Genomic DNA, 18809 nt, shown 5'->3' with positions numbered 1-18809 from the left:
TCTCTATGTTAATACACGGTGGTGTAACTCTGGACATGTTAACATCAAAGTTTCTGTTTGCTGATGTCAGGGACATCGAACTTTTGGCCGTAAGTTTGCGTCCCTATTACTTGCCCAGAGAGTTTGGACACGTCATTGTTGTTATTGTTTACATCCCTCCACGGGCAGATGTGGAGACAGCGAGTGACATCATCCATTCTGCTGTTGCTAAGTTACAAACGCAGCACCCTGAGGCGCTTGTGCTAATCGCTGGAGACTTTAACCATGTGACGCTGGACAAAACATCTGCCTTCTCCCAGTATGGGGACTGTAACACCTGGGGAAATAAGACTATTGATTTACTGTATGCAAACATTAAAGACGCATACAGCGCCACCCCGCTGCCAGTGCTTGGGAAAGCAGATCATAACCTGGTTCTGCTTCAGCCTCACTACAAACCAAGAGTGAGGGCCCTACCTACAACCACACGCTCATTCAGGAAGTGGTCCCCGGAGGCAGAGAAGGCTCCGAGAGAATGCTTTGGAACTACAGACTGGGATATCCTGCAGAGATCACATAGTGAGAACACTGAGGAGGTTGTTGACTGCACTACTGAATACATCAACTTCTGTATGGACATTGTAGTTCCAGTAAGAACTGTACGCTGCTATGCTAACAACAAGCCATGGATTACAAGTGACATCAAGGGCCTTTTGAACCAGAAGAAAAGGGCATTTAAAGGCGGTGATCAGCATGAGCTCACGTGCATGTAGAAGGAACTCAGAGTCCAGCTCAGGGCGGCGAAGGAGCACTACAGGAGAAAGCTGGAGCAGAAGTTGCAGAATAACAGCATGAAGGAAGTGTGGGATGGTAAGATCATCATCACTGGCTGCAGCTCGAAGCGGGGTACCACCATCGAGAGAGACGTGAAGAGAGCAAACCAATGAACAACTTCTTTAACAGGTTTGACCACCCTAACCCACTCTCATCTCGGAGTACTGCACCCTCCACACATCCTTCTTCTGATACCAGCATAGGAGAGACATCCCCACCCACAATTACAACAGCGCAGGTGAGCAGAGAGCTGAGGAGACTTCGTGCCAGCAAAGCAGCGGGTCCAGATGGAGTATTGCCACGACTGCTGAAGGTCTGTGCATCGGAGCTGGGGGGTCCTCTACAGCGCATCTTCAACCTGAGCCTGGAACAGGGGAGAGTCCCGAGGCTTTGGAAAACATCTTGCATCACCTCAGTCCCAAAGGTATCACATCCTAGTGAGCTGAATGACTTCCAGCCTGTTGCTCTGATATCACGTGATGAAGACCATGGAGAGGCTGCTGCTTCACCACCTGAGGCCACAGGTTCAACACGCCCTTGACCCTCTGCAGTTTGCATATCAGGAGAAGGAGGGAGCAGAGGATGCCATCATCTATATGCTACACCGACCCCTCTCCCACTTGGACAGAGGCAGTGGTGCTGTAAGAATTATGTTTCTAGACTTCTCTAGCGCCTTCAACACAATTCAACCTCTGCTCTTTAGGGACAAGCTGACAGAGATGGGAGTAGATTCATACCTGGTGGCATGGATCGTGGACTATCTTACAGACAGACCTCAGTATGTGCATCTTGGGAACTACACGTCTGACATTGTGGTCAGCAACACAGGAGCGCCACAGGGAACTGTACTTTCTCCGGTCCTGTTCAGCCTATATACATCGGACTTCCAATACAACTCGGAGTCCTGCCACGTGCAAAAGTTCTCTGACGACACTGCTATTGTGGGCTGCATCAGGAGTGGGCAGGAGGAGGAGTATAGGGACCTAATCAATGACTTTGTTAAATGGTGCGACTCAAACCACCTACACCTGAACACCAGCAAAACCAAGGAGCTGGTGGTGGATTTTAGGAGGCCCAGACCCCTCATGGACCCCGTGATCATCAGAGGTGACTGTGTGCAGACCTATAAATACCTGGGAGTGCAGCTGGATGATAAATTAGACTAGACTGCCAATACTGATGCTCTGTGTAAGAAAGGACAGGGCCGGTTATACTTCCTTAGAAGGCTGGCGTCCTTCAATATCTGCAATAAGATGCTGCAGATGTTCTATCAGACGGTTGTGGCGAGCGCCCTCTTCTACGCGGTGGTGTGCTGGGGAGGTAGCATTAAGAAGAAAGACGCCTCATGCCTGGACAAACTGGTGAGGAAAGCAGGCTCGATTGTTGGCATGGAGCTGGACAGCTTGACATCTGTGGCAGAGCGACGGGCGCTAAGCAGGCTCCTATCAATTATGGAGAATCCACTGCATCCACTAAACAATGTCATCTCCAGACAGAAGAGCAGCTTCAGCGACAGACTGCTGTCACTGTCCTGCTCCACTGACAGACTGAGAGGATCGTTCCTCCCCCAAACTATGCGACTCTTTAATTCCACCCACTTGGGAGTAAACGTTAACATTATACAAAGTTATTGTCTGTTTTTACCTGCATTATTATCAATCTTTAATTTAATATTGTTTTTTTGTATCAGTATGCTGCTGGAGTATGTGAATTTCCCCTTGGGATTAATAAAGTATTTATCTATCTATCTATCTAAATTTGGGTTGCGCAGAGTCAGGAATCACAATATTACTCAATGGGAAAGGGTAGTTAGTGTATGGTTTGTGCAGAATCTTGCAATGGGTTGCAGCGGGGATCTTAAGCAAACACCCTTACTCCTCTACGACCCACATTGATTATCTAAAGAGAGACCTCCAGGGTGACAATCAGTGTCGATTCTCCAAGGGAAGGCTAATCAGTAGCGATTCTCAAAGGGGTGACCAAGGGTATGGCAATAGGCGTTGAGTCTGCAAGGGAGTGCCCCAACGTTTAAGGATGACAGTCATCAGTGATTTTGGTTCTCAAATACACAAAAATGGCAAAATTGGGTTGCAAGGGAAAAAAAAAAATACTGCTCGAGTGTATAAAATTATTAACAGATACAGGGGAATCACAACAATCTCACTTCATAAAGGTATAGGTCAAAAACTGATAGTGAATGTCTGATCTTCTATTCTTCATGACATTGTATTAAAAATGGACTTGCCTCTGTACAGATTTAACTATAATGGCTCATGGCAACTTCAGAAAACTATTACCAATAAGCACTATTTAAAATAAAAAGTGTATTCCCCAACTGAGACAAAAATGTATTAGTTTCTTTAATTAAAAATAATTGTATCACTTTAGAATAAATTACTATGTTAATACCAGACCTGAATAGATACAATTTACAATGCACTAACAATGGCCTCTAGCAGCCAACTAAAATTAAAATCATACTTTTGTTTACTTTGTAAAATATTAAAATCGTAAATCTCTTGAACGCCTAACATTAAAGCTATGGGGGAAAAACGAAAAGTCTTTCATGTAATGAACATGAAGTCGTGACAGAAAATAGGCAAAATTCGGAGAATGGAAAATGTCAGGTAATTTGAAAAGAACGGAGAAGTAAAATAAAACTTGAGCATTAAAGATATACAGTACTGGGCAAATGTTTACGGCAGGTGTGAAAAAATGCTGTAAAGTAAGAACACAAATATAAATTCAAATTTTTTATTTTTTATCCATTTAAAAAAATGCAAAGTCAGCTAACAGAAGAAAAATCTAACTCTAATATCTGGTGTGACTACCCTTTGCCTTCAAACCAGCATCACTTCTCATAGGTACACTTTAACAAAGTAAGGGACTTTGTAGGACTATAGTCTGGTGTATGATTAAACAATTATTCCAAAGAGGTGCTAATGATCATCATTTTCATATGTATGTTGACACAGAGTTATTAAATGAAACGGAAACAGCTGTGTAGGAGGCTTAAAACTGGGTGAGGAACAGCCAAACTCTGCTACTCAGGTGAGGTTGTGAAAGACAGTTTCATGTCACAGGTCATAAACCATGGCAAGACTGAGCACAGCAACAAGACACAAGGTAGTTGTACACTATGTCAGCAAGGTCTCTCCCAGGCAAAAATTTCAAAGCTAACTGGGGTTTCAAGATGTGCTGTTCAAGCTCCTTTGAAGAATCACAACAAAACATTGAAGACCGTAGATGCAGTGGCTGGCCAAGGAAACTTGGTGCGGCAGATAAAAGTCACATTATGCTTACTTCCCTTTGAAATCGGAAGATGTCCTTCAGAGCCATCAGCTCAGAACTGGCAGAAACCTGAAGGACCAAGGTATACCCATCTACTATCAGGAGAATTCTGGCCAGAAGAGGTCTTCATGGAAGAATTGTGGCCAAAAAACCATACCTCCAACATGGAAACAAGGCCACGCAACTCATCCATACTTGAAAACATAAGAACTGGGGTGCAGAAAAATAGCAGCAGGTGCTCTGGATTCATGAGTCAAAAGTTTAAATATTTGGCTGTAGCAGAAGGCAGTTTGTTCGCCGAAGGGCTGGAGAGCGGTACAATAATGAGTGTCTGCAGGCAACAGTGAAGCATGGTGGAGGTTCCTTACATGTCTGGGGCTGCATTTCTGCAAACAGATTTGGGGATTTGGTCAGGATTAATGGTGTCCTCAATGCTGAGAAATATAAGTAGATACTTATCCATAATGCAATGCCATCAAGGAGGCATCTGACTGGACCCAAATTTATGCTGCAACAGGACAACGATCCCAAACATACAGCCAATGTCATTAAGAACTATCTTCAGCATAAAGAAGAACAAGGAGACATGGAAGTGATGATATGGCCCACACAGACCCATGACCTCAACATCATTGAGTGCGTCTGGGATTACATGAAGAGACAGAAGGATTTGAGGCAACCTACATCCACAAAAGATCTGTGTTTAGTTCTCCAAGATGTCTGGAACAGCCTACCTGCCAAGTTCCTTCAAAAACTGCAAGTGTACCTAGAAGAATTGATGCTGTTTTGAAGGCAAAGGGTAGTCACACCAAATATTGATTTGATTTTGATCTGTCTTCTGTTCATTCACTTTGCATTGTTAATTGATAAAAATAGATTAACAACACTTCCATTTGTGTAAACAAACCTTTGCACAGTAATGTACATGTCAACTGAAGGCATATTAGAAATGATACTTACCAATTCTCTTCTTTTCTCATCATCTGTAGCTTCATCAGTAAGCTGCGCAAAAACCTCTGCCAAGAATTTTTCATCTTCCTATATTAAAAAAAAGTTGATTTAAAAAATCCAGTGCACAAAAAAATAGCATTTGCAAATAACACACACTTAAAACACACATCAATAAATTATGGCTGTGACAACTTTAACATGAATCCTTGTACATACTAGCGAGAGATCTATATGAATCTTGGGAATTCTGCTTTTTGACCTGGCAAAACTAGAAATCCATGTATCCACTGGACCCTTCCATCCCTGTATACAGTGGGTATAGAAAAGAATCACCCCCTTCTAAAAATTCCCATTTTTTTGCTTTACAGCCTTAAATGAAAATACAGAAACCAATATTTTTTTCCAGCTTTACTTCCTCAATGCAATCTATAACATCCAAGTGAAAGATATCACAGCTAAAGTTCAGAAGAATTTAAAAAAAGAAAAAACAAGAAATATTGAGATTAATAAAAGATCACCCCCCTCCTAAACAATACTTTTAAACTCAATCAGGTGTAAGTAACCACCATTTCCATTGCAGGCCATGGTTTCTGGCTTCCACCTGTGATCAATTGTAATCAGTGTGATTAATGAAGCATAAAAACACCTTTTCCTAGAGCATCCCCTTGCTTGGTAGTGCAACTGACAGCAAACAACTGACTATGGGTGGAAAGCCACTTTCAAAAGATCTCAGGGATAGAGTTGTGGACAGACATAAGGCAGGAGATCAATCTATCAATCTCAAGGAGCACAGTAAAATCCATAATAAAGAAGTGGCAAGTGTTTGGTACTACTAGGATCCTCCCTGAATCTGGCTGTTCCTCCAAACTGGATGGAAGAGCAAGGAGGAAACTGTTAAGAGAGGCTACCAAGAGTGTCCAATAGCCACTTTGAAGGAGTTACAGGATTTTATGGCGAAGAGTGGTCATTGTGTGCATGCGACAATTTCAGAAGCTCTCCACAATTGTGACTTGTTTGGGAGGGTCGCAAGGAAAAAGCCACTTTTCAAGAAAGGCTACATTAAGGCTCATTTGAGCTTTAAATGAATGCACCTTGAAGATTCTGTGCTAAGTGGAAAAAGGTCTTATGGTCAGATAAGACCAAAATCGAACTATCTGGCCTCAATACCATACAGTATACCTGGCAGAAATGCAATGCAGCTCACCATCCACAACACACCATTCCAACAGTAAAGCATGGAGGTGGCAGCATCCTGTTGTGGGGGTGTTTCTGTGCCGCAGTGCCTGGGGCTATCATTACGGTAGAAGGAAAAATGGATGGGGCAAAATGCCATCAAATTCTAGAGGAAAACCTGCTACCCCCTGCCAAAATGTTGAAGATGGGCAGAATGTTCACCTTTCAACACGACAACGACCCGAAGCACACAGTAAAAGTGACCACACAGTGGCTGAAGGAGAAAAAAGTGAATGCCCTCGTGTGGCCCAGTCAGAGCCCAGACCTAAATCCCATTGAAAATATGTGAAAAGATTTGAAGATAGCAGTCCACCAATGCTCACCATCCAAATTGACCGAACTTGTAAAGAACAGTGGGCAAATATTGCTCAATCTAGATGTGCAAAGCTGATAGAGAAGTATCCCAACAGACTCAAGGCTGTCATTAAAGCAAAAGGTGGTTCATCCAAATATTGACATTGGGTGTGTGTTTGTTGATCCTTTATTAATCTCAGTATGTCTTGTTAATGATTTTTTTTATAAATTTTTCTGAACTGTAGCTATATCATCTTTCACTTGGATGTTATAGGGTGCATTGAGCTGGGAAGAAATTTTGTGTGTGTGTTTTCATTTAAGGCTGTAAAGCAAAAAAAATGGGAATATTTCGAAGGTGATGATTCTTTTCTATAACAACTGTAATTTAAATGCTTTTCTTTTTATTCTGTACATTTCTGCCTGTAACACCAGATCAGGTCGCTTGAAGAAATTCTCTGATTCCGCATTTATGGGGTGCAGTGATAAGGGGAATGCGAATGAGTATATAAGTCAGGGAGAGAACTTTCTTGCGTGTTCTGCTTGTTGCGCGTCAATCATTTAAAAGCCTAAACGGCTGTCCTTTAGCCTTGCAGGACATCAAAGTGTCTTCCAAGAAGATTACGTCTAGTCTCCCTCCCAAGATTTTTTTTTTTTTTTTTTTATGATTGATAGAGATATATAGAGATATATATAGATATTCGCCTCTAGCGGTGACGTCCGAGGTTCGATTCCTGAGAGGGAGTGCAGTGAGTGTGTATGCCTGATGAGCCCAGAATTAGGGCGAAACACGTGTCGCATACTCTGCATTATTTGACAGTTAAAACTATTTTCAACCATTCTATGATCTGCTTCTCGCAACAAAGAGGGCACCGTGGCGGATGTTAGCCAACTTGCTGACCAACCACAACTGTTACCTGGTAGGTAACCACCCATGCAATCAGATTGTGATTTAGACTATGAATGCCATGAATGTAATTACCCTGATCTACATGCTGTCAAATGAACGAACCACACACCGTGGCACAACGTTAGGGGCTTCGCCTCTAGCGCTGACGTCCGAGGTTCGATTCCCGAGAGGGAGTGCAGTAAGTGTGTACGCCTGATGAGCCCAGAATTAGGGCGAAACACGTGTTGTGTACTCTTTACATTATTTGACAGTAAAACTATTTTCAACCATATATACACATACAGTACATCCGGAAAGTATTCACAGCACATAACTTCTTCCACATTTTGTTATGTTACAGCCTTATTCCAAAATGGATTAAATTGGAGTCCACCTGTGGTAAATTCAGTTGATTAGACATGATTTGGAAAGGCACACACCTGTCTATATAAGGTTCCACAGTTGACATTTCATGTCAGAGCACAAACCAAGCATGAAGTCAAAGGAATTGTCTGTAGACCTCCGAGACAGGATTGTCTCGAGGCACAAATCTGGGGAAGGTTACAGAAAAATTTCTGCTGCTTTGAAGGTCCCAATGAGCACAGTGGCTTCCATCATCCGTAAGTGGAAGAAGTTCGAAACCACCAGGACTCTTCCTGGAGCTGGCCGGCCATCTAAACTGAGTGATTGGGGGAGAAGGGTCTTAGTCAGGGAGGTGACCAAGAACCCGATGGTCACTCTGTCAGAGCTCCAGAGGTCCTCTATGGAGAGAGGAGAACCTTCCAGAAGGACAACCATCTCTGCAGCAATCCACCAATCAGGCCTGTATGGTAGAGTGGCCAGACGGAAGCCACTACTTAGTAAAAGGCACATGGCAGCCCGCCTGAAGTTTGCTAAAAGGCACCTGAAGGACTCTCAGACCAGGAGAAAGAAAATTCTCTGGTCTGATGAGACAGACTGAACTCTTGGTGTGAATGCCACGCGTCACGTTTGGAGGAAACCAGGCACCACTCACCACCAGGCCAATACCATCCCTACAGTGAAGCATGGTGGTGGCAGCATCATGCTGTGGGGATGTTTTCAGCGGCAGGGACTGGGAGACTAGTCAGGATAAAGGGAAAGATGACTGCAGCAATGTACAGAGACATCCTGGATGAAAACCTGCTCCAGAGCGCTCTTGACCTCAGACTGGGGCGACGGTTCATCTTTCAGCAGGACAACTTGCAGGATTGGCAACCCAGCCACCAAAAAAAAAGAAATCTCACACTGTTCCACTACAACTAGTGTGGTGCTGAGGTGTCGCCTGTTGCATGGCTGCACTCAGGTCCTAATCTGGGATCCTGAGGTGGTTTGGCATGTGGTGGGTGCGGCAACACACTGTAACAGCGCATGTTCCTAACCCCCTCCATCCTCCTCTTCAATAATTATCTATGTCTAGCTGGTACACTGAAGAGGGGAAAAAAAAACACCACCTGAATAAATAAATGTAAATTTTAATAGCCAAAAAATGACTGTAGTGCACTTAATGATTAAAAAATTATAAAGGCATGTAGCTGTATTTAATTGCCAATATCAATTGATTGTGTGTGTGCATATATATGTATATACATATCTGTATACATATATTTTTGTTAGAGAAATGCTGAAACTACTTTAAACTTTTTCAAATACATTACAGAAAAAATTAAATATGATAGCTTATAATTATAACAAGCATTTCATATTCTTTTATGCCATATGCATAAGGGATAAATATTTTGTAAACATTTTATTAGTTAAATTTGATTTATTTTAGCATTTTATGGTCACTGAACAATAAGCCTACAGAAGTTTGTTTGTTTGTTTAATCAAAAATGAACAGTTAACACCTTTGGTATATAGTTCAATTATGAAAATCCCAAAGTTAAGACTTAAATATAGGTCATGTGTCTGGTTATGGTTATATTCGTTTAAGAAGTTGGGCAAAAAATATTGGACTTGACTGATCCAGTAACATGAAATTGGTGATCAGTATCAGCCTTAAAAGACCTGATCGGAGCATCTCTATTAGTACCCAGAATGTTTAACCAAAGCTGGAATATATACAAATATATACCATTGGGATTAATAAAGTATCTATCTATCTATCTATCTATCTATCTATCTATACCTGTTTTTAATATGAGTATTTAAATGTTCATTAATGGCGAATCTGACAGACCTAGTGTGATGTTCGGTTGCAGCAGCTTTGGAAATACTTCGGAAATGGATCAATTTAGAAAGAGGTGGGACTAATTTTATTAAGCTAGGATAATTCTGCTTCTCTTACTGTATTTAGGTCAATTTTATCTGTAACTCATCAGCCAAAGACTGGGTTCATTATTATTGCAGGACACACAGACGCACACGCTCACAAATACAGCCAATTTTAGGTCATAATTATGTTAAAATTTACATAAAATTTTAAAAAAATTACATATAACTAAGAAATTGTGTGAATGAAAGAGGAAGTTTTACACTGACACTCCAAAAACTCAGCAATTTTCTTTATTGTATTTTTTTTTGCACTCCTCACTGCTCTTCCCTAAACCTAAGACATGCCTTCCACTTTACCACATGTGACCTTTTTTTTCTTTTATAATGAACAGTTTAGCTTGCACAGCACACGAACCAGCTTCTTCCCTCTGTTATAACTACAGGTCTCCAGAGTGAGCTTCTATAGAGGAGACACTTCCTCCAAGTGCAATCTGTATAGACAATCTGTTCATTGTTCTCCCCAAGCATAGCCTAACCACAGTTGTATGATAAGATTGTATGATAAACAGTTCCAACAGATTCTCTCTTGACCCCTGCCCTAAGCACTGCACACTCTGCTCCTGACGTAATCACACTGTCTAACTGGCTATGTAACAAGAAGGACACATTGTCCATGCTGAAGCAGGGTGAAGAATACTCATGAGCTGTAAATTGAGGACTGGTTTTACCTTTGCCCCCAGCTTTCTCGCACTGGTCCCTTTCTGCTGTTTCTGTTTTAAGATTAAATAAACTGCATGTGGTGTCACATTTAACTGCTACTGTCTTTTTGCAAACTTTGCACATTAGTTTGTTTGGCATCCTATCTTTTATATTTATGACAATTCCACACAACTGATTTAACATTATAGCCTTTCTCTGGACCAAGACCATTTGTAAGAGAAGTGTCGCTAACCATATTCTTTGTATTAATACGTTTTGTCTGAACTGTTTAATTAAATACACCATTTGGGTTATATAAAACAGAAAAAAAAACATCTGCGATTTTCATGTTTGAATATTGCTTCAACACATTAATTCAAACTAAAGATTTCATCCAAAAATCCAACCAAGCCCTACATTGTGCTAGTGTGGAGATGAAAAACTACACCAACTCAAGGTCTGCAAGGTATTAAACAGAAAGAAAATTTGGAGTATATTTTTTTAGCTCAACCCTCTGTTTACAACTTTGATAAGATTTTAATTATTCTAATTCGATACAATTTTCAAAACTCAACACAGTATGTAATGCAACTCAAAAATCTAAATTGAAATTCTGTATGCATTAAAATCTTTAAATTGATGGAAACAAATTTTAGTCATTAAATGCAAATGCTTCAAGTAGTGCAATCTTTGGTAAAATGTATGAGTAAAGCTCTATAAACAATATAAAGTTTAAATACAGTCAATGGTTTTGTTTACATTGACGAAAACAAATACTGTTACTGAGGGAGTACAATAAAATGTTACAAATGTTAATTGAATAATTAATTAATTGACCTGAGGCCACAGATCCAACACGCCCTCGACCCTCTGCAGTTCGCATACCAGGAGAAGGTGGGAGCGGAAGATGCCATCATCTATATGCTACATCGATCCCTCTCCCACTTGGACAGAGGCAGTGGCGCTGTAAGAATTATGTTTCTAGACTTCTCTAGCGCCTTCAACACCATCCAACCTCTGCTCCTTAGGGACAAGCTGACAGAGATGGGAATAGATTCATACCTGGTGGCATGGATCGTGGACTATCTTACAAACAGACCTCAGTATGTGCGTCTCGGGAATTGCAGATCTGACATTGTGGTCAGCAACATAGGAGCGCCGCAGGGGACTGTACTTTCTCCGGTCCTGTTCAGCCTATATACATCGCACTTCCAATATAACTCGGAGTCCTGCCACGTGCAAAAGTTTGCTGATGACACTGCTATCGTGGGCTGCATCAGGAGTGGGCAGGAGGAGGAGTATAGAAACCTCATCAAGGACTTTGTTAAATGGTGCGACTTAAACCACCTACAACTGAACACCAGCAAAACCAAGGAACTGGTGGTGGATTTTAGGAGACCCAGGCCCCTCATGGACCCCGTGATCATCAGAGGTGACTGTGTGCAGAGGGTGCAGACCTATAAATACCTGGGAGTGCAGCTGGACGATAAATTGGACTGGACTGCCAATACTGATTCTCTGTGCAAGAAAGGACAGAGCCGCCTGTACTTCCTTAGAAGACTGGCATCCTTCAACATCTGCAGTAAGATGCTGCATATGTTCTATCAGATGGTTGTGGCGAGTGCCCTCTTCTACGCAGTGGTGTGCTGGGGAGGCAGCATTAAGAAGAAGGATGCCTCATGCCTGGACAAACTGGTGAGGAAGGCAGGCTCTATTGTTGGCATAGAGCTGAACGGTTTGACATCCATAGCAGAGCAACGGGCACTCAGCAGGCTCCTATCAATTATGGAGAATCCACTACATCCATTACACAGTGTCATCTCCAGACAGAGGAGCAGTTTCAGCGACAGACTGCTGTCACTGTCCTGCTCCACTGACAGACTGAGAAGATCATTCCTCCCCCAAACTATGCGACTCTTCAATTCCACCAGAGGGGGTAAACGTTGAACATTATTCAAGTTATTGTCTGTTTTTTACCTGCATTTTTTATTACTCTTTAATTTAATATTTTTGCTGCTGGAGTATGTGAATTTCCCCCTGGGATTAATAAAGTATCTATCTATCTATCTATCTGAATAAGTATTGACATTTTTTTGTAAACATTATACATAAAAATAAAAATTACTCCAAATGATCGTCAGATAATGGCAGCTCTGTTCTGTCATCATAATTTTCCGGCCCTCAACATGCCTTAGTTATGCTGCTGTAAGATTTTACCAAAAAATGCATAAGACATAAAAAAGTCATCTGCTTTTACTATGTTCTTCACATTATTGAGGTCATACTCAAACACTGCCCCCAAAAACAAAACGAATAACAAAAATTTAGTGTTTGCATATTCATACTCGGCAGTGAAGCAGTGCTGTTTTGCCATACAGTACATGTACATCCATCTTACTAACCGAAGGTTGTAAACCGGATATGGACGCAGGGCGCTGGGAACATCGAGACGCACGCGCACTGCAGCGCATCACACGGCGTAAACCGGATATGGACGGAAGGCTGAACTTGCTGTGCTCCACTCTGCCAGCGGTCGGTGTCAGCAAAGGCAACGGAATCACGTCTCCACAAAATGAGACCGCTTTACTACAGATATGCGTATGTAATTAAATGACATTTCCCCAGACGCACCCACCCTCCATGATAGAGAAAACAAAAACGAGAGGATTCAGCGCATATGTGAATCACATTACAGTATTACAGTACGGAATCCCCAGACGTCCAAACTACACGGTGTAAACCGGATATGGACGCAGGGCTGAACTTGCTGTGCTCCACTCTGCCAGCGGTCGGTGTCAGCAAAGGCAACAGAATCATGTCTCCACAAAACGAGACCGCTTTACAAATATGCGTATGTAATTAAATGACATTTCCCCAGATGCACCCACCCTCCATGATATGTCATCAATCCAGATATCGAACGGAACAGAAACTGAGTGCCATTCTTGGATATCCGATTCGCTGGCAAATCGTGGGCTTACTAGTATCGTATTAATTGGGAGATGCGATTCAACCACTTCAAGTATTGATGTTACTTTTAACAATTGGAGCAGCAAAAAAGTATATGGCATCCAGGGGTGCATTAACCCCCAAGTATGTGGCAGTTTAAGGGTTAAAAATCACTTGTTAAAAAAAGTAGCACTGTGGCACTTCACTTCGCAGAAAAGGGTTAGAAACTGAGGGAGCAATGGAGCTCCAGTGATGCACTAAACATGTATTTTTTTCTACAGGTTAAAACTTTATCTGTAGTCAGTTAGAACACTTTTATTTCAAATGCAACAGTTTACAGGTTTATACTTATTGTTTCAGTAATTTAGAAAAAAAAGACTAATGTTAGTCCTTTAAGTGTTTCACTAAACTGGTTGTTACACTTTGCTGCTGCACAGTACCAACTAAAGCTGGCATACAGATTTCCATTTATCTTGTGGTTTGTTTTATCCCTATTTATCACTGAAGTTCCTATCCTATTAACACTTGAGTAGGTGGAAATGAAGCTGCAACTCCAGCCATGCTGACTGATAGTCTACGAGGCTCAACTGTCATAGACCAGAGTGAACCAGAATTGCATTTGTAATATACGCTATAGATTCGATATACAATGAAAAATTAATACATTAGTTTAAAATCGATACTCATCAATATTTCAATATTCATGACAACCCTAGATAAACCAATTTAAGATTAAGAGATGATATGACAGTGGAATGTTGATTATCTGCAAGTCAATCATCCAAGCCAACTACAGATGTGTCTGACATTTGCACTCATCCACAGCAGTACTAACAGTGTAGTAAGTAAAAATTAATGCAATGTCAGATTAAGTGGCTGTGTGACTTGTGTACACCAGTGATGAATGAGCCGCTCCTTTTGTTAATAACAAAGTAAAATTATATTTAGCATTTAAATGCTTTCAAGCACAAAGTACATCTCTCTCTCTCTCTAGTGACATGACATATATGGTGTTAATAGAAATGTATTGCAAATACATGCAGTTATAGCAATACGGGCAGAACAACACAATGAATACAAATCTACAAATGCTAACTTTGTGCCAGTTGTTTGGTTTATCAAGGCAAACTAATGTTCATGAGTATAACCCTTAGCATGACAAATGCAGTAAAATAACATACAGTATATCAGGAGCATCTCAATAAATTAGAATATCATCAAAACGTTAAGTTCAGTAATTCAATTCAAAAAGTGAAACTCATATTATATAGATTCATTACACACAGATATATATTTCAAGCGTTTATTTCTTTTTGTTTTGCTGATTATGGTTTATGGGTAACGAAAACACAAAATTCAGTATCTCAGAAAAATTAGAATATTGTGAAAAAGTTCAATATTATAGACTCATGGTGTCACACTCCACTCAGCTAAGTAACCCAAAACACCTGCAAGTCACAGTCCACTCAGCTAAGTAACCCAAAACACCTGCAAATGTGTCCCGAGCCTTTAAATGGTCTTGCAGTCTGGTTCAGTAGGCCACACAATCATAGGGAAGGCTACTGACTTGACAGTTGTCCAGAAGACAGTCATTGACACCTTCCACAAGGAGGGTAAACCACAAAAAGGTCATTGCTAAAGAAGTTGGCTGTTTACACAGTACTGAATCCAAGCACATTAATGGAAAGTTGAGTGGAAGGAAAAAATGTGGCAGAAAAAGGTACCAAGCAACAGGGATCACCACAGCCTTGAGAGGATTGTGAAGCACAGCCCATTCAAGAATTTGGGGGAAGATTCACAAGGAGTGGACTGTGGCTGGAGTCAGTGCTTCAAGGGCCACCACGTACAAAAGTATCCAGGACAAGGGCCTACAACTGTCGCTTTCCTTGTGTCAAGCCACTCCTGAACAAGAGACAACATCAGAAGCGTCTTACCTGGGCTAAGGAGAAAACGGACTGGACTGTTGCTCAGTGGTGCAAAGTCCTCTTTTCAGATGAAAGCAAACTTTGCATTTCATTTGGAAGTCAAGGTCCCAGAGTCTGGCGGTAGAGTGGAGAGGCACAGAATCCAAGTTGTTTGAGGTCCAGTGTGAAGTTTCCACAGTCAGTGATGATTCAGGGAGCTATGTCATCTGGTGGTGTTGGTTCAGTTTGTTTTATCAAGTCCAAAGTCAGTGCAGCCATCTACCAGGACATTTTAGAGCACTTCATGCTTCCCTCTGCTGACAAGCTTTACGGAGATGCTGATTTCATTTTCCTGAAGAACTTCGCACATGCCGACATTGCCAAAAGTACCAATACCGGTTTAATGACCATTGTATCACTGTGCTTGACTGGCCAGCAAACTCGCCTGACCTAAACCCCATTAAGAATCTATGTGGTATTGTCAAGATGAAGATGAGACACACTAGACCCAACAATGCAGATGAGGTGAAGGCCGCTATCAAAGCATCCTGGGCTTCCATAACAACCTCAGCAGTGCCACAGCCAGATCGTCTCCATGCCATGCCGCACTGATGCAGAAATTCTGCAAAAGGAGCCCTGACCAAACTATCAAGTGTGTACATGGATATACTTTTCAGTAGGACAACATTTATGTATTAATTATTTTTTCTTTTATTGGTCTTACGTAATATTCTAATTTTTTGAAAATACTGAATTTTGAGTTTTCATTACCTGTAAGCCATAATCAGAAAAATGAAAAGAAATATACGCTTGATATATATCACTCTGTGTGTAATGAATCTATATAATATAGGAGTTTCACTTTTTGAAAAGAATTACTAAAATAAATTAACGTTTCGGTGACATTCTAATTTATTGAGATGCACCTGTATGTGAATGGTGCATTGGCGAATATAATGCAGTTTTCTCAGTTACAACTAACTGACTACAAGAGACATCAATACACTTTTTCTAATTCTTCATCTGCGCACAGGCTAAGCAATAAAGTCTGATCACTCAGATAAGATACAGTAATCCCTCGCTATATCGCGCTTCGCCTTTTGCGGCTTCACTCTATCGCGAATTTTATATGTAAGCATATTTAAATATATATTGCGGATTTTTTGCTGGTTCGCGGATTTCTGCGGACAATGGGTTTTTTAATTTCTGGTACATGCTTCTTCCGTTGGTTTGCCCAGTTGATTTCATACAAGGGAGGCTATTGGCAGATGGCGGAGAAGCTACCCAACTTACTTTTCTCTCTCTCTCTCTCTCTCTTGCGCCGACATTCTCTGATCCTGACGTAGGGGGATTGAGCAGGGGGGCTGTTCGCACACGTAGACGATACGGATGCTCATCTAAAAATGCTGAAAGATTATCTTCATGTTGCTCCCTTCTCTCCCTTCTGTGCAGCTGCTTCGTGAAGCGACATGCTGCACGGTGCTTCGCATACTTAAAAGCTCGAAGGGCACGTATTGATTTTTGATTGTTTGTTTTTCTCTGTCTCTCTCTTAATCTGCTCCTGACGGAGGGGGTGTGAGCTGCCGCCTTCAACAGCTTTGTGCCGCGGTGCTTCGCATACTTAAAAGCCAAACAGCCCTATTGATTTGTTTGCTTTTCTCTCTCTTTCTGACATTCTGTGCTCCTGACGCGCACTCCTTTGAAGAGGAAGATATGTTTGTATTCTTTTAATTGTGAGACGGAACTGTCATCTCTGTCTTGTCATGGAACACAATTTAAACTTTTGAAAAAGAGACAAATGTTTGTTTGCAGTGTTTGAATAAAGCTCCTGTCTCTCTACAACCTCCTGTGTTTCTGTGCAAATCTGTGACCCACGCATGAGAATATAAAAATAACCATATAAACATATGGTTTCTACTTCGCGGATTTTCACCTTTCGCGGGGGGTTCTGGAACGCAACCCCCGCGATGGAGGAGGGATTACTGTACTCTGAAAACAAAAACAAAGGCTGTCATACAATGGATTAATGTAAAACTGATTCAGTCTGATTTCACACAGCAAGCCTTGAAGTTAGGAAAAATATAAAAAAAAAATACTTTTTGGACAATGAAAACATCAGAAATTTGAGACATCTGAAATTGTAATCAGTTTGATTCATCCATTTTACTCTTCAGGATTTTTTTTTTTTTTTTTTTTTTACCAGTTAATGACAGGCATACACTGCACTTTTTAAAAATTGTAGTCAAGCGACTACTCACACTCCAATACAAGAGTCGACAGTAGTATATGTGCTCAAACTGTATGAAAAGATTTGGTCTAATTCACATGCCACAACGTGGGTATTCAGACTATTATGTGTACATGGACCTAATGGACAGGTTTGCCTATTCAAAAGCAAGATGGCCACAGGCTTCTCAAAACATCAAAAAAAGTCTGCATTCCTGACTATTGATGTACTATGCTCCTAAAGTACAAAACAAGCAAAATGGTGTAACTAGACGGATGGTTGAATCTATTTTGCTGCGAGAATTAGAGGTACATATCTATGTAATTAATCCTTTGTGTTTATTTCTGGTCCTTCCAATGAAGGTTTCCTAAGATGCTTCTGTCACTGGCTATTTAGTTTTGTGTGCATTGCTATATGATATTTAGATTTTTTAAATTAAACATTTGAAACTGTGCATGACAACAGAAATACCTAATTTACAATAGACAGTGATTCATGCACAGTAAAACTTTATGACGACATCAGAAAACAGTCGTAAGACTGCCTCCACTACAAGACAGTTGACTGAAATTTCTGACATGACAGAAATTTCTCAACAGTGCAACAGCCCAATCATAAGGTGAAATCAGACATCATAAAATCCTCTCATACTACACGAGAAATGGTGGCCGATTAAGCTACAACTCAGGCTGACTCAGAAAACCACACAGCAAACATAAATAAAGCTTAGAATATTGTCATAAACCACACAGTGTATGCCCGGCATAATGATGCAAAAGTAAATCTTATAATGGTAAATGTTACTTACAAACATACGGTACAATGGGCTGAGATATGGACATTAATGTAATTACAATGTCATCAATGTAAATCATCATTGATGAACTCCAAACATTTGCAGAACTTTTTCTTTTAAAAGCGTCAAACTGCAGCCATCGCTTTTTTTTTTTTTTTATCTGACAAGACTTGTCTCACAAAAAAAGATGTCAAACACTTGGACTTTGTTTCAATTTCCAGTTAGTTTGGTTGCATTTTACACTGCAAACTTTCATGCAAAATAAACACTTTAGAGAACGTGTCCTGAACTTGTTTAATTGGGCAGAAACATTTTCTTCTAGAGAAAAAAAACAGAGTCAACAATAGTCATGTTTGCACACTGCTGCATTTTTCCTACTCAGCTATGAGAGCAAAACAGCCATTAACGAACAAATGGAAGACTACCTGAAAATTATGAGCTACTATGCTTGGCACAAAACTGCTTATCTGAAATACTCAAGCATACAAAAGAAAGCCAGGCCTGCCAAGGGAATGTGCTTAAGTTTTATGA

At 40.9% G+C, this 18809-nt stretch overlaps 1 protein-coding gene across 2 annotated transcripts in view; it reads right to left on the bottom strand.

Annotated features, from left to right (window-relative positions):
- Positions 1-18809, bottom strand: part of LOC114666146 (serine/threonine-protein phosphatase 4 regulatory subunit 3-B) — a 93972-nt gene that overhangs the window by 41652 nt on the left and 33511 nt on the right. For both annotated transcript variants that reach the window (XM_051919368.1, XM_028820892.2), the window contains exon 5: positions 5065-5142. In XM_051919368.1, coding sequence (XP_051775328.1) covers positions 5065-5142 — 78 coding nt within the window. The remainder of the gene's footprint in view (positions 1-5064; positions 5143-18809) is intronic.

Source organism: Erpetoichthys calabaricus, chromosome 15 (assembly GCF_900747795.2).
Source record: "Erpetoichthys calabaricus chromosome 15, fErpCal1.3, whole genome shotgun sequence".
In the NCBI taxonomy this organism is placed as follows: Eukaryota; Metazoa; Chordata; class Cladistia; order Polypteriformes; family Polypteridae; genus Erpetoichthys; species Erpetoichthys calabaricus.
This window is presented reverse-complemented; position numbering and strand designations above follow the sequence as displayed.